The sequence below is a fragment of the Eretmochelys imbricata genome, chromosome 10 (assembly GCF_965152235.1).
Source record: "Eretmochelys imbricata isolate rEreImb1 chromosome 10, rEreImb1.hap1, whole genome shotgun sequence".
In the NCBI taxonomy this organism is placed as follows: Eukaryota; Metazoa; Chordata; order Testudines; family Cheloniidae; genus Eretmochelys; species Eretmochelys imbricata.
In genome coordinates, this window is record NC_135581.1 from 80,948,799 (window position 1) to 80,969,903 (window position 21,105).

General features: G+C 48.6%; 1 protein-coding gene across 1 annotated transcript; it reads right to left on the bottom strand.

The window, feature by feature from the left end:
* Positions 1 to 4,714: 4,714 nt before the first annotated feature.
* On the bottom strand, positions 4,715 to 20,824 carry CLN6 (CLN6 transmembrane ER protein). Its single transcript, XM_077828771.1, has 7 exons — positions 20,668 to 20,824; positions 17,603 to 17,717; positions 16,501 to 16,599; positions 13,391 to 13,579; positions 13,229 to 13,284; positions 10,162 to 10,284; positions 4,715 to 5,169 (listed from the first exon to the last, which is right to left on the bottom strand). The coding sequence occupies exons 1-7, from the start codon at positions 20,748 to 20,750 to the stop codon at positions 4,881 to 4,883; spliced, it is 954 nt and encodes a 317-aa protein (XP_077684897.1). The 5' UTR covers positions 20,751 to 20,824; the 3' UTR covers positions 4,715 to 4,880.
* Between the last annotated feature and the right edge of the window lie 281 nt (positions 20,825 to 21,105).

Here is a 21,105-nt window from a genome sequence, read left to right on the forward strand (position 1 = left end):
GGAATCAAAATGCAAGTTTTCCCATGTTTTGTCCTCTTCCAAGCCCAGAGAAGGGCAAAAATCCAATATTTAAAATGATTGGTTTTGAATTGATCTGTGGAAAAATGGGAGTTTGAAGGATACAGAAATTGTCTGAGATGCCGTTTCATATTGTTCAAAAAGCAGTTTTTTGTGGAAAAAATGTAAGCAACATTTTCAACTGCCTCTCCGCTACGCCCTTCCCCCGCCCCTTACACTGAAGTGATAAGGAATTTAAGACCTCGAATGTGGCTGGTCTTTATCCATCCAGCTAAGGTTTTCAAACCAGTCTAAAGGAACCCTCAGAAGCCTGATGTTTCGTGCATGTCAGGCTACATACAGCATTGTGTGCAGGGTCTGAATATACTAAATGGTTTGGTGTTTCACCTGCAAAAGAGTGAATCTGAGCATCTGCCTCTCCCCTTGCCTATATGTTACCCACTTACATTGTAAGACTCTCAGTGCACAAATGGTGTCATCTCGCCTGTTTGTACAGGCCCTTGGATGCTGTCAATGCTTTATAAAGAAAAATCTGGCAATCGCACAATGAATGAGTGGGAATGAGGCCCAGCCACCCAGGACCTTGTCTATGCTACAATTACAATTGAGCCTGTGACCTAGTAACAAAATATTTGCTTGATTGCGGCACATTTCCAATCTTTAGGCCAGTTCCAGCTGTGCTGCAAATTAGTCCTCTGGCTTGGTTATACGTACAATGTACAGTAGATGGGCCCTTACGTTCTTTTAGGCCAAAGATCTTAAAATCATAGAAAGGTAAGAGAGGAAGGGACTTTAATAGATCATCTAGCCCAATCCCTGGAACTGAGGCAGGACTAAGTATTCTCTAGACCATCCCTGACAGGTGTTTGTCCAACCTGCTCTTAAAAATCTCCGACGATGGAGATTCCACAACTCCCCTAGGTAATTTGTTCCATTGCTTACCTACCCTGACAGTTAGGAACTGTTTCCTAATCACTAACCTAAACCACCCTGGCTGCAATTTAAGCCCATTGTTACTTGTCCTATCCTGAGATTAACTAGAACAATTTTTCTCCTTTGTCCGTGTAACCACCTTTTATGTACTTGAAAACCATTATCATGTTCCCTCTGTCTTCTCTTCTCCAGACTAAACAAACCCAATTTTTTCAATCTTTCGTCCTGCGTCATGTTTTCTAGACCTTTAATAATTTTTGTTGCCTTCCTCTGGACTTTCTCCAGTCTGTTCACATCTTTCCCAAAGTGTGGTGCCTAGAACTGGACAGTTGAGGCCTTATCAGTACTGAGTAAAGCGGAAGAATTTCTTCTCATGTCTTGCTTACAACACTCCTGCTAATACGGTGAGGTTCGCTTTTTTTGCAATATCATCACACTGTGGACTCGTATTTAGTTTGTGATCCACTATGACCCCCAGATCCTTTTCTGCAGTACTCCTTCCTAGACAGTCATTTCTATTTTGTATGTGTATTTGTGCAATTGATTATTCCTCTTTGCCTTTGTCCTTATTGAATTTCATCCGACTTATTTCAGACCATTTCTCCAGTTTGTGTTCATCATTTTGAATTCTAATCCTGTCCTCCAAACTACTTGTAAGCCCTCCCAGCTTGGTATCGTCTGCCAACTTCATAAGTGTACTCTCTATGCCACTATCCAAATCATTTATGAAGATATTGGATAGAACCAGACCTAGGACCGATCTCTGGGGGACCCCATTCGATATGCCCTTCCCGCTTGACTGTGAACCACCACTGTGTGTGCTTTTTCCAACCAGCTGGGCACCCACCTCCCATAAAGAACAGAACTGGTTCAATAACTACTTCCAGCCATACACAAATGCTTTTATTTCGGGGTTTTTGTGAAGAACACTTCATTTACACTTGGGTTGTGCCACACTAGGGTGTAATACGATGTGACGGATATAAATAACAAGGATTTAGCCAAAGAATTCCAGGAGGTAAAAACCAGCTTTAGTTCAAAAAGATTCTGCACACCTATTGCATTGTTTGCTACCTGAGTATCAGAAGAGAATTAGTGAGTTGTGTTACAAAGGACATAAGGTGCGACAGACACCAGACTGGATGTAGCATGCAAAAATAATGGAGGAGCGTGGGTGAGTCACCAAAGTCCAGTACGTTCTACACTTGCCTAGACACTTTCCACTCAAGGGGTCATTAGATAGTGCTGGACAAGCTGCCAAATGCAACTGAATGTTCACTGAACAGGTCCCATTTTGGGGTGCCTGAAAAGAAACGCAGAACCAGGGAGCTGCCAGGTACAAGAACTGATGCCAGCATCTCTTATCTTTGCAGGTTTGCCTGCTTCACATCACAGAGTTATCGGCAAGCTGCCCCGCCAGCAAAATGAGTCTTCCCTTGAGCTCTGCGGAGCAAAGAAGCTGCAGAGAGACACCCTTTGGTCTTGATCCTGCGCAGCACTGAAGGTCGCCAAGCCTCGCTGCTACCAGCAGACACAGATGGCGATCAGAACCTGGCAGGCTTGGAGAGCCCTGGGCCATGCTGCCAGGCAGGGGGAGATGCTGAAGAATTGGCAGATATGCATTGAAGTCCGTCTCAGCTGTAGGTAGGTTAAAACCGAGCAGTGCTGGGTCATTCCTGCTTTATTTAGTTAAAGGTTTCCAGGAAGGGAAATCAAAGTCTGCATTAATACTGTATAACCTGAGAGTGAGGAAACAAAGGTAGGAGTTTGGGTGGGAGGGGAGATTAAAAGATCCCTGGCTACTCCGGTCCTGTCCTGAGCCGGGAATCTAGTCAAACCTATTTGTTAAATTCTCACTGAGTCGAGAAGCATATCGAGTCACTGAGTCAAAAGCGACACACTCAGCCTGCTAATGTCGTTGTGACTATCCTGACAGGTTATAGACGGCTACAGTGCAGGAGTTTCCTCAAACCCGGTACTATTTTTAAGCCTATAGTGACGTATTGTCAGTGGGGAACAGCTGAAGGGCACCTGCAGAGTAAGCAGGCAGCAGTGGGAGAGGGGAGGGGTGCAGATAGAATCCGGCTACTGCACCAGTCCCCATAACAGGCAGGACCTGCAGCCCCCTCCCCTCCCCTCTGGGGGATGCCAGGGTCCAGGAGGGACCTGAGAAAGAGACCACTCCAGATACCAGCTCCTACCCTGCCTGGGAAGAGGATGAAGGGAGAGGACTGAGTGGAAAGACCCAGGAGTACAAGCATGTGGGGAACAGCTGGGCTGGGGGGAAAAGATTAGGGTGAGTGGGGTGGAAATAGCTGGGCGAGGGAAGGGTTTGTGAGCCAGGTCATTAGCCCAGGGAGGTGTTTAACCCTTTGTGCAGGCCCCCTAACCCCTAGTCCTGACTAGCTCGGGGTGGTCTGATCAATCCTTCCTGCCCCTCATTGCTGTGGTGTTAGCGAGTCTCCCTCCCTGAGAGTGTTCGGCACAGTCGCAAAGTCTAAATCCACAATGGGCAGGAGGAACTAAAGCCAGCCCGCGAGAGTCACCGTGCATGGCAGCGGGACCCAGGGGGCAAAGGGATTCAGGGGGCTAAGGGGTGCTATCCCTTAAATCCTAACCCGCTGAGCACGTGTGATCAGAAACGCAGTGAGCTGCCAAACGCATCTGCTCTTTGGTTCCTGGTTCATGTTGCGGGGGTGTTCTCTGCTTTAAAGCAGCTGAGGAATGTGTAACTTACGGGTGCAAAGATGGTTAGTTTCACTTTCTCTCTCAGTTAACATTAACTGTGCACAACAGGAGAGCCTAGTGCATGGATCGGGGTGGTGAGACTGTGGCCTTGGGTCTAAAATACACGAATGAGTGCCCATGACCCCCCATGTAAGTGGCACTCACAGTTGCAGGCCCTGTTCCAGGCTGGAAGAGCAGCCACCAAGGGTAGGCTGAACTGCCCTGCCCCCTCCAAGCCCCGTGCAGCCCCTTACATGATGCCTTTGCGTAGTATGGGAGGAGGGGATGAATTCAATGATCCATGCCAAGATGTTGGATCGTTCAGCTGTGCCAGGTTCAGAGGAGGAGGTCTCTCTAAAGCAGGGGTTCTCAAACTTCACTGCACCATGAGCCCCTTCTGACAATAAAAATTACTACACGACCCCAAGAGGGGGGACCAAAGCCTGAGCCCGCCCAAGCCCTCGCTGTCCTGGGTGGGAGGGCCAAAGCCAAAACCTGAGCCCTGCCACCCTGTGCTGGGGGTGGGGGTGCCAAAACTGGGGCTTCAGCCCCAGGCAGGGGGGCCTGTAACCTGAGCCCCCGCCACCCAGGGCTGAAGCCTTCAGTCTTCAGCTTTGGCCCCAGATGCTGGGCTCGGGCTTTGGCCCTGGACCCCAGCCAGTCTAACGCCAGCCTTGACGACCCCATTAAAATGGTGTTGCGACCTACTTTGGGGTCCCAACCCACAGTTTGAGAACCGCTGCTCTAAAGTCATTGCATGCCATGTTCCAGAGGTCCAGGAATGAGAGCACTTCCCCCGTTCAGCTCAGAAAAGAAAGGCTGGCCCTTTACCAAAGACTGGGGGAAAATGCCCCACCGTGTGCTAGATCAGGACAAGTTTTACTGTACAACAGGAGCATGCCATTGTGCAGTCTGTTCGGATACCGACTGGAGTCTGTCAGTGCTCCCGCCAAGGTCAGCTATGTACCGGCACTGAATGCAAACTAGAACGTATAGAACGGCAGCTTTGGAAAGTAACTTCCAACGCACTAGGGTAAGTATTTCACAGCAGACTTAACCCCTCCCCTCCAATTCAAACAAAGCCCTGCCCCCGGGTTGGGTTCGCGTACAGCACGCGGTCCAGCTACCACCGTCAGTAACTGATTTGAAACACATCCACATTAGGAAAAACGAGAGATCCACCGCTCCGAAGATATCGCCGCTTAAAAACCTTCCTTTGCCGAATGGAGATTGCTCAGGTGTAAGGTATAAAAGGCCCAGGGCTCTGGAATGTAAATGACGCCAGGATACTTCTTCCTAAGGATTTTGTCATTCCACAGCCAAACCACCCAAGCACCAATTAAGACCAATGTAATAATGAAAGAGTAGAAGAGGAAGAATCCGTTGCTGTCCAAGACCAGTCCTTTCCGTTTCTGGTGCATGACTAAAGCCATCATGGCAAAGAACGTAAAAATGTAGAGGATGAAAATCTGACCTTCTGTCACAAGATACCTGCAATGCAAAAATATCATTTGTGCCTCTCTGACCACACAGCAATCATAATCCTTAGCCTGCCTATAGCTATTGATGGATGGAAAGCACTTTGCGGGGAGGCTTGGGACTTCCAGTGGGACCTGAGCAGCTACCTGTGTCTTGTACCATTGGAAAATCTTCCCCTTTACCAACATTAAACTTCACGGTGAGTAACTGGTATTATGTACTGCTGGGGAAACTGAGGCAGGGGATTAAGGGATTTCCCCAGAGGAAATCTATTAGAGTGGAGTATTTTTGGCTCCTAGTCTCATTCTCAGACCACTGCCTCATGCCTCTTCCCTATATTTCATACATGAACAGATGTTTTCAAATAAACATTCCCTCATGCAGCCATTGCAATGCCAGGAACTTGACAGTAACTGACTTTCATTGGCCAAGGTGAGGGAGAGTCCAAGCTGCATAAATTCTCAAAGTTAAATTTTAAAACTCTTTCCGCCTTACGGATCTAGAACGCATTGTTCAGCCAAAATGAAACTTAGCTGCAGGGCTGCGTCTTTACATTTGTCAGTTGTCAGGGTAATTCTCAATGTGAAAATTAGAAAACTATACATTTTAAATCCATTTTAATAACCAAAAGTTGTAACTGGTACCATAAGTAACTCAATGTGTTTGCCCGCCTTGTTCAGAATGTGATTTTAAAACTGGCCATCTCTCTTCCCACCTGACTAGATTCTAGCTTCAACATGACGGATGAGTGAGAGTGAAACACACAGGGCAGAAGCTGATTGATTGGCTGGGAGGTTCAATAGGACACTTTACACTTGAGACTTGTCTAGACTAAGGAAATTGGCACCAGTGTAACTATATTATAATATTAATATCTCCTCACTCTTGTATAGCTTTACTACCGTTCACCCTATTTTACACATGGGGAAACTGAGGCACATAGATGGGAAGTGGCTTGCCCAAGGTCCCAGCGAGCCAGTAGCTGAGCTGGGAATAGAACCCAGATCTCCTGAGTCCCAGTTTTACTCTCAATCCACGAGGCCCCAGTACTTACATTGTGAGGTAGTCACTCCAATGCAAACCCTGATGCAGATGTGCTGCACCTGTGCAAACAGATCTTGCCCAAGTGTGATTTAACAGAGCAGATTGTACCAGTGCACCAGACTTGAAGTGGAAGGTTGGAAATATGACCAGGGAAGAGTATAAAAATATTGCTCGGGCATGTAGGAATAAAATCAGGAGGGCCAAATCACACCTAGACTGCAGCTAGCGAGAGATGTCAAGAGTAACAAGAAGGGTTTTTTCAGGTATGTTGGCAACAAGAAGAAAGCCAAGGAAAGTGTGGGCCCCTTACTGAATGAGGGAGGCAACCTAGTGACAGAGGATGTGGAAAAAGCTAATGTACTCAATGCTTTTATTGCCTCTGTTTTCACTAACAAGGTCAGCTCCCAGACTGCTGCGCTGGGCATCACAAAATGGGGAAGAGATGGCCAGCCCTCTGTGGAGATAGAGGTGGTTAGGGACTATTTAGAAAAGCTGGACGTGCACAAGTCCATGGGGCCGGACGAGTTGCATCCGAGAGTACTGAAGGAATTGGCGGCTGTGATTGCAGAGCCATTGGCCATTATCTTTGAAAACTCGTGGCGAACGGGGGAAGTCCCGGATGACTGGAAAAAGGCTAATGTTGTGCCAATCTTTAAAAAAGGGAAGAAGGAGGATCCTGGGAACTACAGGCCAGTCAGCCTCACCTCAGTCCCGGGAAAAATCATGGAGCAGGTCCTCAAAGAATCAATCCTGAAGCACTTGCATGAGAGGAAAGAGATCAGGAACAGTCAGCATGGATTCACCAAGGGAAGGTCATGCCTGACTAATCTAATCGCCTTTTATGATGAGATTACTGGTTCTGTGGATGAAGGGAAAGCAGTGGATGTATTGTTACTTGACTTTAGCAAAGCTTTTGACACGGTCTCCCACAGTATTCTTGTCAGCAAGTTAAGGAAGTATGGGCTGGATGAATGCACTATAAGGTGGGTAGAAAGCTGGCTAGATTGTCGGGCTCAACGGGTAGTGATCAATGGCTCCATGTCTAGTTGGCAGCCGGTATCAAGTGGAGTGCCCCAAGGGTCGGTCCTGGGGCCGGTTTTGTTCAATATCTTCATAAATGATCTGGAGGGTGGTGTGGATTGCACTCTTAGCAAATTTGCGGATGATACTAAACTGGGAGGAGTGGTAGATACGCTGGAGGGGAGGGATAGGATACAGAAGGACCTAGACAAATTGGAGGATTGGGCCAAAAGAAATCTGATGAGGTTCAGTAAGGATAAGTGCAGGGTCCTGCACTTAGGATGGAAGAATCCAATGCACCGCTACAGACTAGGGACCGAATGGCTAGGCAGCAGTTCTGCGGAAAAGGACCTAGGGGTGACAGTGGACGAGAAGCTGGATATGAGTCAGCAGTGTGCCCTTGTTGCCAAGAAGGCCAATGGCATTTTGGGATGTATAAGTAGGGGCATAGCGAGCAGATCGAGGGACGTGATCGTTCCCCTCTATTCGACATTGGTGAGGCCTCATCTGGAGTACTGTGTCCAGTTTTGGGCCCCACACTACAAGAAGGATGTGGATAAATTGGAGAGAGTCCAGCGAAGGGCAACAAAAATGATTAGGGGTCTAGAACACATGACTTATGAGGAGAGGCTGAGGGAGCTGGGATTGTTTAGCCTGCAGAAGAGAAGAATGAGGGGGGATTTGATAGCTGCTTTCAACTACCTGAAAGGGGGTTCCAAAGAGGATGGCTCTAGACTGTTCTCAATGGTAGCAGATGACAGAACGAGGAGTAATGGTCTCAAGTTGCAGTGGGGGAGGTTTAGATTGGATATTAGGAAAAACTTTTTCACTAAGAGGGTGGTGAAACACTGGAATGCGTTACCTAGGAAGGTGGTAGAATCTCCTTCCTTAGAGGTTTTTAAGGTCAGGCTTGACAAAGCCCTGGCTGGGATGATTTAACTGGGAATTGGTCCTGCTTCGAGCAGGGGGTTGGACTAGATGACCTTCAGGGGTCCCTTCCAACCCTGATATTCTATGATTCTATGGTGCATCATGAATACACTGAGGATTTGCACTGCTGTGGTCTCATCAGTGCAAAGCCTGCAGGATAGACAGGGCATTAGCGATTGTAGAGATTGGGCCATGAGAGGTAGAAGTTTGTTTTTTAAAAGGGGTGGCTGGAATTTTTCATGAATGCCATAAATCCAACTTTTTTGTGGGGGCATTTATAGTGCTCCATATCTCTCCTATCTAGTCATGCCCTGGTTCTTGGTGTGAATCAATATGAAGCTGTGTACTACGATCCAGGAGAGACTTAGAGATGCCAGCAAAGTGAATCAGGAAAATTGGAAACTAACTGGAGGCTTTATAGAACAGCTCTTAATTAATAGATCACAGTGGGACAGGCAGGACAGAGCCAAACCAGAATGATAAAATGGGTTACTGCTTACAGAGATCTGAACCAAAAAGGGAACTGAGAGGAGGGAGAAGCGAAGGAATTAAGCTCCCCCTGGCTTTTAAATCTTTTCCATTCCTAAATACATAAAAGAACAGGAATTGCAGTTAAAGGAAATTAGAATGGGGTAACTGAGAGTTGGCTAAACCATTAAGCTGATTTGACTATAAAAAATTAATTTAGTGTATGAAATACAGTCTTGGCGGGGGGCAGAGATCTGGATAAGAGAGAACATAATCTCTGAAGACAAATGACAAGCTCTTTGGTCGCCATCAGGGAAAGCATTTGGAAAGAGAATAATGAAAATGGGAAATAAATAAGCCCTTTCTCCAAAGGCTATTCCAGCTAAGGAGGCAGAGCAGGAAAGCAGCATGCAGATGAAGAGGACTTGTATTTATATATTAAAAAGCCTAGATGACTGATAAAAGGGGATTTCCATTATTATAAATAACTTAAATATTGTTGATTGACTTGCACAGGAAAGGTGAATATTCCTAGAAGTTGCATGGAACACAGTGTGCTCCAGGCTCTACAGATTGTGCATACGGCAAATAAAATCAAGGCTGAACATCCAAAGTCAAGAGATCATAATAATCTCACTTGAATACTCCTAGGGGATGGTGAGATGGTGAAGTAGCATTCAGTGTTTTTCATGCTAACCAGGCAGATTTACGGTGTAGGCTGGGATCGGCTGCTGACCCGAAAGTCTGGTGTAGTCGTGGGCATTGTCTCCCGGTACCTGTGTACTGCAGCTGAGAGCAGGTCTCCCAGCCTGGCTAGACAGACTCAAGCTAGCGTGCTAAAAAGAGCAGTGTGGACACTGCGACTTAGGCTGCTGCTTGGGCTCTCAAGTCCACCTAACGCCCCAAAGGCCTGCTAGCCTGAGCCGGCACGGCCAAGCTATTGTTCTTGTGCTAGTTTGAGTCTGTTTAGCTGGGCTGCAAGGCTCACTCCCAGCGGCAGGGCAGCCAGACCCTGCTGGGGGGTGAGTGGGTGTGTGTGTAAGAGATGCTGTATTGTTGATCCCATGTGGTGATGTAAGCTGCCCCTTGGGAAGGAGAGGTGACTGAGAGCCCACTAGCTCCAAAGCAAAGGTTCTGATGCAGAAAGCAGGTCCTGGATGTTAAGTCATTTGTTAAGCTCCTCCAGGCCAGCTCTGTCTGCCAGGAATGCCAACTTCTCCATGGCATCTCATGGTAAAGGAATTTTCACTTCCCCCACCACACCCACCAATTTGCTTTTCCCACCAGAGAGCTGAACTGCTGGACAGTGCCTGTCCCAGAGCCTCTGTCCCCAGAATAGCTGATGTGAGACCCACCAGCGTGCCTCCCACCCTGCTCTGAGGGGCACAGTCTCATACAGAGGTGGTCTTATGCAGTGCCAGTTACTGTACCAGCTCGGTTCCCATTACCTATTCTCTGAGCCATCTAGTCACGTGCATCATTATTCAAACATCCGCTAGTTTTCTATGTCCCTTACCTGCACATGGAGCTTAGCTAACTTACCAGTAATAAAGGCTGCTTGGCCCCATCAGCAGCAAGGCGGCTAATGGCATTCTGCTCTCTTCTTTAATGGGTGTGAAGCAGCCGGTAAAATATATAAAGAGTATGAGAAAGAAAGGAATATACCTGTGACAGGAGAAGAAAGCTGTGGTCAGGTTGTTAGTAATGAAAACCCCCTTCTAGCACACCGGCTTGAGACAGACATGGGACGACTCCTTTCACAGGGTACGTCTAGACTGCAGCCCCCCCCACAAACAAACACCCAAGGCAGCAACTCAGAGCCAGGGTCTACAGTCTTGGGCTGGTGGGGCTCACGCTCTGGGGCTAAAAACAGCCCGGTAGGCCTATTCTGAGCCAAGGCTGAAGAGCCGTTCTCTATGTCAGAGTCTGAACCTAGTTCTGAGGCTTTTCACAACCTTCCAAAGCCGAGTTAGTTTGCAAGGGCTGAAACCCTTTACTCTGCAGCTACAGATTTGCCTCAGACTCTGGCTACCATCAGCTAGTTCCCTGGGCCAAACCTAGGAATCCTTCTGGCAAATGAAATTGAGTGAGGCTAATGGGGGCCACTTCCGGTAAACCCGCGAACTGGCCAAGGCCTGTGCTGAAGTGGCTAGCTGGAAACACGGCACCAATGGGAAGGCGTGGTCTGCATTCAGGGTCATGCCACTGTGTTGACTGTAATGCTACAGCCCCCTCTGTTGTGGTCACCGCTGTAGCCACAAGATTACAGCTGTGCGGATAAGAGATGCAAAGTGCTGGCTACGCCTGGCACTGAGTTATTGTATATGGGGTGTGTGCAAAGTGCTTTCAAAGGAAAATAGACGTCCTTGCCTCTCAAAGGACAAGCAAGAGTTTGCTGATTAGTAAGTGATCCAAGTTCCCCATCTGACACTTGCATTTTTTGCACCGTCTGGCTTGATAGGATGCGTAGGGACTTTATTAAAAAATTGGGCCACTTGGAAAGACAGCATTTAAAAAGCCGGGCATCGCTGGGCAGAGCCAGTCTGGGGTTTAAACAGACCGAATGAGCCTTGGTTAAGGGCCAGCTGACTTGTGTTCCTTAAGACAAACTGACTTTGCTTGTTTCACAGATCTAGCCCTAATGAGTACTGCAGGGACGTGGGTTGTGGGTGAAAGTATTTATATTTGCAGTGTTCAAGGAGGCCTCATGCCATTTTTGCAGTAGAGACACTATGGGGTCCATGCTAAAATCCACTGCCAGGACAAAATGCACACAGAGCAGTGACTGTTTCTCTCAGGAATGGGGGCTGCTCGTATCTAGAGCCCTGCAAATCCGTTTTATATCCGTGGGCCATTTCTGCGGACACCAGCGTGGATGTGGATACGCATTTTGTATCTGTGCAGGGCTCTGATGCTAAGAGCAGGTGGGCAGCTGTGGGGAGCCGCAGCGGATCCTCCACCTGCCCTGGGCGGAAGGCCTGGGGGGTAGGGACAGGGGCTGCTCGGGCCCCACGCCCAGGGCAGACGGACGGTCTGCTGCGGCTCCCCACAGATGCCTGCCTGGCTCGTATCATGACTGGGCTGTGGCTCCGAGCCGCCCCTCTGGCTGGAGCTGGGTTGAGGAGAGCCACGCTGGCAGCTGTGGGGAGCCTGGGTCCCTCAACCTGCCCTGGGCGGGGGGCTGCTCAGGCAAGGTTATTGCTACTGCAGTGCCAGCCAAAACGTATTGCACCGTGGAGGATTTTGTGGAATTTGTGTGTTCCTTTGAAGACAGCAAGACCCCCATTCGCACCATGTGCAAGGGTTAGTCACAGTTTTACTCAGCAGTCCTGTCCTTTCTCTAATAACAGCCAGCAGTTGTTCGTGATCAAGTGAACTGAAACACAACTGATTTGAGAGCGGATGGATGCAAGCCTTACCAGGGAGCTGCTAGTGAGGTTACTGAGAGTCTATATGGCATAAGAGATGGGAACTAGCTTAAGGAAAAACTGGTCAGGGAGTTTCACTAATGAACGGACACAGGGGAGTTTCATTTTGGAGTAAAGACGTCGCTCGGTTCATGCCTTCAGGGGCTGTAGCACTGGTGGGCAGAGGGTTGAATAGCAGACGTGTATGGCGGGAAAGGATCTTGAGAGGTCATCTAGTCGTGCTGAGGCAGGACCTGCAACTCCTTGAGCAGTTGCGCCTGCTGTTACTGAGCCTGTTTGGTCCTAGATTTGCCTAGTGAAAAACCAAGACTGATGCTGAGCGAACCCGGCTGCCTGGGCCAAGCCGTGGAGGCTCCGCACCATTCGGCAATAACTCTGACACAGGGCAAGCTGGGTCGGGAAATGCACTAGTTCCCGGGCCCGGCAGCGACTCGACTACTGCAGATGCATAGTCCTTGTGTTGTTCCACGGCAACGGCCTCTGGCCAGCTGAAGGAGCAAATTCCAACCTTACTCACGAAGGGGTAGGGCTACTCTGTAATTAAAACCTACAGCAGGCCTGTGCCGGCCGCCTCAGGCTTGCGGGACAGTTTCATTGCTGTGCAGACTGCCAGGCGCAGGCTACAGCCCGACCTCTGGGACCCCTCGCAGGTCCTAGAGGCTGGACTCCACTGGATGTCTACACTGCTGTTAAACAGCCCTGCGAGACCGAGCCAGCTGGCACGGGCGTCTAACCGCAGTGTAGACATGCCCCAGTAGGACACCCCTGGAGTGGAAGAACATTAAAAGAGGAAAAAGACGAGAGACACTGAGCCTGCAAAATCCTGACCGGTGCCTGCAAGGATGTTCCTCGTCCTAAGAGCCCTACACAGCTGCTCGTTTCAAGGGCCCCAAGTGCTCATCCTATATAGAAAATAGCATGGCTCTGAACAGAGTCCTCCTGCTGTCAAGAACACAGAGTGGTCTGGAATTGTGGACGGGAAGGATAGCGACAGGGACAAAGTGAAAATGGCTGTGGCAGTTTTCCAAAGGGATGGCTTGTGCTACTGGCACCTGCTATGGGAATGTACCTCCCAGGTCTCCTAGAGCGTGCGCTTTATTCTGCGTCCTACTAGCTGCGAACAGAACAGATTTACCTCCTGCCACGTTCTGCGGCTGTCAGACGCGCTGTACATCACTTACCACATGGAATGCCCTAAGTATTCATCATAGTAGTACAGCAGCTCAAAAGAATCAATCTGCAACGGAATGAAGCAGGGTTAGAATGGCATGCAGGGGTGTTACCGTAGTATACAAAACCAGGCAGCTTAAAACCAATGCTGCTGCACACCCCAGCGTCCTTACCAGCGTCTCCGGCTTGAGGTTTTTGATGATTGGGTTCTCTCTTACGGACAGATGGTGCTGGTACCCGCTGAAAATCAAACGGTGGTTGACGGAGTCGCCCACCAGATGGATGCTCGCTCCCATGACAAACACGATGATGCTGACGTAGACCACTGATCTGGGCAGGGTCTTAGGGGACCTTTCAATGAGCTGCAATTCAAAGGGCTGGTTAAGGGTGTCTGAACCAGGAAGCAGAAGATAGAAACAGAGGGGAAATAAAACACGATCGAGTCTAGCCACTGTAAAATGCCAACTTTAAGTCCTTGTCCATCCCCTCCCCAACAAGAAAGTTATTCCACACAACATTGCAAACTGCATGTCGCCTTAGCAGATCAGAGCCATGGTCCGTCCAGCCCTGTATCCTGTCAGATGCTCCCCTGAGGCACTCCTTGCATCTTCCACTGGACAATTATAGAATCCACTACCCAGAGGAGAAGCTGTTTCCTAACTCCCCCTATTGCTGTATCAGGGATGCAGATAGCTCAGGGGACCAAAGAAATGGGTTTTATTGATTTTTTTTTTCCTATCAAAATTGTAAATAAATCACCGTATTTTTAGTCTCAAACCTGACAGCCCATCCTTAACTGCACCCGCACTGCAACTAAGTCAACGATCCAAAATAGTACGCAAAGCTATTGATTTATTCATCAGCCATGAGCAAAAGCACGATTCCTAAGAAGAAAAACGGCTGTGGCTTTCTGTCGTTCCTGCTCCGAGCAGCATAATGATTCTGTCTGAAAGCCTCTTTGTGCCCTCCAGTGGTGAGTGTCACCTCCAGCAAGACTCCAAGTTACCGTATGATGCTCTAACTCCTCCTTCAATTCGTGCAGACGTCTGCTGGACTATACTCTCTGCTGAACTTTGTTCTGAGGAGTTTGACTCATTTTTCTCTATACTTCAGGTTATTAGTTGTTTCTGAAGGTGAAGCTTCCTTTACTCTGCACTAATGTAAGGGAAAAATCAAAGCACCGTATCAAATTGCTTGGTGAATTCAATAACCCTTTGCTACCAGCAGCCAAGCTGAACTTTATGGGTGAAATTCTCCTCTGCGTGGGAACCTGCCCATGACCATGTGTGTATTCTACTCAAGCTCTTATGGCCCAATCCTTGGGGTGGGGCAATCACTAGCATCTTGTGCAGGTCCTCTGCCCAGGGCTGAATTTCACCCTAGAAAGGACAATTCAGTAACAGAGACGTCAAAGCAGCACGAATGCCCCGAATTGGATTATCAGTGGCTTCCACAGCAGGGAGGCTTCTAGACAGACTGCATTAATTTGACCTTCAATGCTTTGGGAGACTGGGATCAAGGGCCTAAAGAAAAACATTGGAGTGGCTGCAAATCCGACTGACTTTTGGAACAATTTCACCTCCTGACCGAAAGCATTCTTGGCTTCTCTCTAGTGCTGGTTGAAGAGCTAAACACCAAAGGTCAGTTCTCAAGACTAGTTTTGATAAGGGTGCTTCACATGGAAACACAGCTGATCATCTCCATAGTTCTGGCTGTGTACTCCTTCCTAGCTTGGAAAATCAGCTACAATGGTCTTCTGCCTGCCCTTTTCTCTGCTGCCAATAATAAGCTTCTTAGCAGAAGTTTTTCAAAAGATAGTAATAATTAAGACAATCTATTTTCAAAGCTTAGCTTTCAATTGATTTTTTTATAATGACTTAATGAATGTCAGAAAGAGGGGTTCAGAGGTGAGCAACACGGATAAGAGCCAAGCAAAAATCTTCCAACCGAAGACAGATGGAAAAGATAGGGGCTGTATTGTAGAAGACAAATGAGAGAAGACATGATAAAGGTATACTAAATAATGAATGACCTAGAGATGTTGGGTTGGACATTCCTATTCATCCTTTCATAAAATTCCAAGAGGATATCCAATTAAATTGAAAGGCCAGAAAGTGAAAATGGATGGAAGGAAACACTTTCTCACCTGATGCTTTGTTACCCTATGGTACTCTCTGCCACAAGATACCATTGCAGCCAAGATCTTAACAAGATTCAGAAAGGGATTGGACATTGGTGTGAACAACACACATATCCAAGGTAAGGATTTACAAAAAAATTTTTTGGAAGGGATAAACCTTTCACTCCAGGGCATAATTCAATTTCTAACTAGTAAGGGTGAGCACAAAATGTTCATAGCTGCTTACTGCAGGGCTTCTTGCGTGTTCTGACTGGGAGAAGCTTTCTGAGAATAGAGGGCTCTTTACTGTAGCTGACAAAGACATATGATCCAATGGCTCGAAGCTAAAGCTAGAAAAATTCAGGCTTGAGATAAGATGCAAACTTTTCCCCATTTGGGTAATTAACCACTGGAACAATTAACCTCTGGATACGGTGGATTCTCCAACACCTGAAGTCTTAACTCAAGACTGGATGCCTTAAGTTTACCTAGAAGTTATTGGGCTGATGCAAAAATTACTGGATGAAACTCTCTGGTTTGTGTTATACAGGAAGTCAGACTAGAGCTAATCCTAGTGGGCCATTCTGGCTTTAAATCTATGAAACCATCCGCTGAAGCTTCTGATTTTGACCACTGTCAGAGACAGGCTACTGAACTCAATGGGACCATGGGTCTGATACAGTGCGGCACTTTGTATGTTCTTATGAACAGGCAGAGGAGAAACCAACCTGGAGGTACAGTTCATGATAGGCGGGGAAATTAATAAGAATGAGAAGTGCTACCCCCACACAGCAATGAAAGGATCAAATCCGTCCCTGATCATTGGCCCAGGGCTTGGACAAGTTACTGACAATGAAAACATTTCTACCCAACCGCTAAAAATGTTTCTAGCCTCAGCAGGTCAGAAGACAAATGAACTTTACAGTTACCTCAGGCTGGTTAACATCTTATTCTTTAAAAGCTGCCATTTTTCCCCCCATAAGCATTTCAGAGTAGTCCTACCCTGGGTGGAACTGGGCCCTAGCAAGCGATTTCTGAATTTGAGCAGGGTTGTTATGCATACTCTCCCTCAAGAATTCCTGCAGCAAAACCTCTTGTCTTTGGCGGTTTTGCCCATACCCAGTGTTTGTTTCAAAAACGTAACATCCATGCTTTGAGGTTTACCTTTAAAAGAAGAAATGGTGTGATAACATTGTAAGCCATATGGAAATAATCTCCTGCACTAGGTTTGTTTAATGGAAACCACTCTAAAGGTAGAATAATCTGAGGAGAGAAGAAAAACAAAATGTCAGTCAACCTTCAAATACCTTGCCTGTAAGTAGAGCAGGCAATGGATTTAAATACAAGTATTGCATGATATTTATAACTTATATCTGCAGCCCATGGTGACTGGCTGAATGTTTAGTGATTACAAGAAAGAGAATGAGTTTTGGTCTGCAGTCACATCCCAGTTGTGGCTTGATGTGTTAGCCAACTGACTGTCTTGGCTTTGACTAGCTGTTAATGAAATAAACCCAGTTGACTATCAATTTTCCAGAGACATTTTCTGATTTATATTAATCCTCTATAAAACTGGAACTTTGAAATAAGATGAGAACACACTGCTCTTTCTCCTCCTTATCCACTTACTCCTGCAACAATGCCAAAAGCTAATTTGTGTGGCTGGTTGTTAAGAAGCCCATTCCAAATCCATTGCTTATTTAATACACTCTGCAGGCTTCCCGGCACTGGGGTCATCTTCAATCATGTAGCCCAACAAAAAAATTACAGCTTGAAAGTGAAAACCAGTCAGCCATAATAGATAGATGGGATTTTTGCTCTCAGACATGGCAGTTCCTGGAGGTGGGCACAATGTACTGTGTATTAGTGACGGATGCTGTCAGCCTCTCCATTTAATTTTGATGCAGGGAAGCTGGTCCTGAGATAAGACCAAACTTCCGAGGTTTCTGCTCTGCCAAGTAAGCAGTATAGTTCGCACCAGTCATTGAAACTCGGGCAACAGCAATAGCACAATGATGACAATGATACGCAATCAGAGACCATCCCTAGAGAGCAGAGAAGATGCAAGTTAAGTTGTTCTGGCAGAAGTAGGATTTAGACCTTGGGGTTCCAGTATGCAGGGATAATTCTCTGTGCTTAGCTAACATAGTTCCACTAATTTTACCCACTGCTCCTTGGACTGCTCAAAATCTCTTCCTTCTACATCCTCCTACCCTTTGTGTTGCCCTCAGCTGACTGGCACTGCCAGCTAAGCTGTCCTACTCACCATAGCTATTGGACGGCCAAAGTCCAACACCCAGTTCTGTAGAGTGAAGTAGAACCACAGGTCAAAATGAAACGGAGAAGTCTTAAACGTGTCTTCATTCTTGGCTGACCCATGCCTATTAACGAGACAGGAGAGACAACCTCAGCCCTTTGTGTTTCCAGAAGGTCACTTTCTTGACAGTAACGGGAAGAAAATACCCTTTAGTCCTGCACTTTAAGAAGGCTCCATTTTAATAAGATATGAACGGGCTGTGGAAGAGCAGGCAGGGGAACACCTGCTTTGAGACTCCTGCTGCGGATGAGACGTGTGAGTGAGAGCTCCAAGCAGCTTGTTGGATGGGGGCAATATCAGTACTTAGGTGGCTTTGCAATGCCTACCAGCAGAAACCTAGGTGCCTAGGAGACTTTGAGCAGCAGCTGAGCAGTGGTGCCTAAATGTCTGACTTAAGCATCTAACCCCAGGTCACACAACAGATCATTGGAGAAGCTGGGACTGAAACCCAGATGTATGGACACCCAGTTCAGTGCCCTGTCCCCTGGACCCCACTGTTTCTCTTATGCTTTGCTGTGTGACAAAGCAGCTCTGTTGAACTGCGCTCTGAGAAACAAGCAAAGGTTAAAATCCTCGGTTAAGAGGCAGTACAGAAATGCAAAGCACTATTCATCAAAAGCTACAACCACTTGTGAAAAAAAATTACTGGCTAAAAATAAGTATGTATGCTGTTTTTTGGGGAATGTGTTTATTTTAAGTGTTGAACGAAATACAACTATTTTTAAACTTTGCATGACAAAGCCTTACTCCCCCAGTAATTTCTCTCCTCCTTTGCAGCCCTTAGCATGCCTTGTGATCCAACTCCCACTGAAGTAACGGGAGTCTTCCCCTTGAATGCGACAGCTAGATCAGGCCTTTGTGCACCTAGAGGTAAACAGCAGCTTTACATTAATGTCACTGTTCTGAAACCTATTGCCCTTGAGACTGTTTTGAGAGATCAAATGCTAAAATATTATCTAACGTTGAAGCTTAGTTCTTAGCCGTCCAGCTCACAATGGCTGACAGTTGTCTTACAAAGGGGCATATTCTAAACAAGCTGCAGTACAGAAAGAGTGATGGTATTGGAAAGGAAATCTAATGTTATAAAAGCTTTTTCTTCTTTACAGTAGCCAGTGGTCCTGTGAGACTTTGGGCTTGTCTACACGTAAGAGGCTGCAGTGGTGCTGTGGTAGCACTTCAGTGAAGACACCACCTCTGCTGACCGGAAGGTTATCCCAGTGGCATGGGTACTCCACCTCCCCGAGAGGCGACTTCTCCTGTCGACCTAGAGCTGTCTATGCCAGGGGTTAGGTCAGTTTAACTGGGTTACTCAGGGATGTGGATTTTTTTTTAACTATTATCCTGATCTAATTTCCTAGTATCAGAAGGGTAGCCGTGTTAGTCTGGATCTGTGCAAGCGGCCAAGAGTCCTGTGGTACCTTATAGACTAACAGACGTGCTGGAGCATAAGCTTTTGTGGGTGAATACCCACGTCGTGTATGCAGCCAACGAAGTGGGTATTCACCCACGAAAGATTATGCTCCAATACGTCTGTTAGTCTATAAGGTGCCCCAGGACTCTTTGCCGCTAATTTCCTAGGGTAGATCAGGTCTTCGTTAATAAAATGGCCCATCCTTTTCATCCGTTCTCCAGCCGGAGAGGAGATGCTTTGCTGAGTTCAATATGTACGCTTCTTCTGTGCCCCAGATCTAGTGTCACAAAGGAAGTATGGATCCTTGGGCTTGATTCTTTTATTTGTTGCAAAATTTATCTGTCCCGAGTGTTCCCCTGACTGGCGGTATCTGTATAAGAGATTTATTACCCACATAGTGCCGGAGGCCTCCAGGACGCTTCAAAGGTAAAAAAGTGAGGTAAAGTGTGAAATTTTCAAAAGCAAGTAAGCAGTTTAGGAACTTAAATCTTATTGGCACAGTGACTACTTAGGCTCCTAATTCTCATAGATGCTTTTAAAACTTCTACCTAAGATCTCTGGTGCAAGGAAAGTAGGATTTAATATATACAGACAAGTAACGGAGACTATTATTTGGGAAGAAAAAGACAGGAGTGGACAGATCAGTACAGTGACAGAACAAGAGGATGGGAAAGCAAAAGGCCCTTTTAGATTTACTTTTGATACTTTGCACAGCAGAAGGTGGGGGAACGTTTGTCTTGTTTCTTGTGTAATTCCTAGGCTGGCCCTGCGGCAGGCTGGGGGCTGCTCTTCCTGAGGGTGTCTGAGCGTATTTTGGGGCAACGCTGGAACGATTATCTAGGGCCCTTTAGGAGGAAGGGAGCGTTGTTTCCGCCGGGAGGAGGAGAGTATTTTCCTGGTGGATTAGGCAAGCTGGGAGCCGTGCAGACCTGGAGGAATCAGCCAGGCCTTGGGGATTAGAGAGAGAGCTGCTGATTCAATACCCCCGAATAAAGTGCACGCGGGGCCCGCGCCTCTGCGAGCCAGACCCTGCTGTATTAGACCCTTGCACCATGAGCCCGGGCGGTTAGTCGCCGCGCCGCAAGGAAAGGCAGGGCAGCGAAACGGGGGCAACAATTGCTGCAGTGAAGAGCTTAGGCGGTGGGGGCGAGAGAGCAGGGCCCGCTCCTCGGCCTCGGGGCTGCCCGCGGAGGCGGCGGGGCCCGGCCGGGCCGGGCCGGAGCGGAAGGGGGATTCGCGGCTCCGAAGCAGCGAGCAGGGCGCAGACCGGCACCCGAAGCTTGGAGCCGGGGGCGGTACATGGGGCGGGGCGCGCCCCAACCACGGGCCTCCTTGCCCCGTCACACCGGGCGGGCTGATCCTCGCCTCCCGTGCAAACGAGCCGGGCGCCCGGGCTTTCCGGAACCTGCCCTCGCCAGGGAGCCGCAGCGCACGGCTCCGGTCCAGGCGGCTCCCCCCCGCACGCGCCCGGCTCCCGGGGCGCGCGGCCAGGCGGCTCCCCCCGCGCGGCGCCCGGCTCCCCCGCGGCGCCCGGCTCCCCCGCGGCGCGCGGCCAGGCGGCTCCCCCGGCCCATCTCCCGGGGCGCCCGGGGGACGCGCTCACCTGCCCTGGTAGAAGGACCCGCGCGGCTGCAGGGAGCCCGGGGCCGCCGGCGGGAACTGCCGCCTCCGCGCCGAGCCCTGCATGTGCCCAGCTCGCTGGCCGCTCCGCGTCCCCTCGCATCGGCCTCGGCTGCAGCCCGGGGCTCCGTGCGCCCGGCCCCCGCCCCAGAGGGAGGGTGAGGGGGCGGGAGGCGGGGCGGCGTTGGGGAAGGAGGGCGGGAGGAGGACGCTGGCTGGCAGGCAAGCCGGGGGGGGGGGGGTGAAATGCAGCCGCTGCGTGCGCTCGGATTGGACCCCAGGACTCCTGGGTCCTGTCCCTGGCTCTGCCACGACCACGGAGCCAGCCTGAGCTTGGGCTGGGCCCCCTCTGTCCTGCCCGGGCTTTGTCCAGCGCCTTGCAGCCTGGGGGTGGCAGGAGCCCGGGGTAAATGTCCTCTGC

What these genes read in the sequence shown, in the direction of transcription:
- CLN6 (XM_077828771.1), bottom strand. Translation starts at nt 20,750, where the DNA reads ATGCAGGGCTCGGCGCGGAGGCGGCAGTTCCCGCCGGCGGCCCCGGGC. An exon ending in CACCATTTCTTCTTTTAAAG is followed by an intron (nt 13,580 to 16,500) that starts GTAAACCTCAAA and finishes TTTGAATTGCAG; the next exon opens with CTCATTGAAAGGTCCCCTAA. An exon ending in TACTTAGGGCATTCCATGTG is followed by an intron (nt 10,285 to 13,228) that starts GTAAGTGATGTA and finishes CTCCTGTCACAG; the next exon opens with GTATATTCCTTTCTTTCTCA.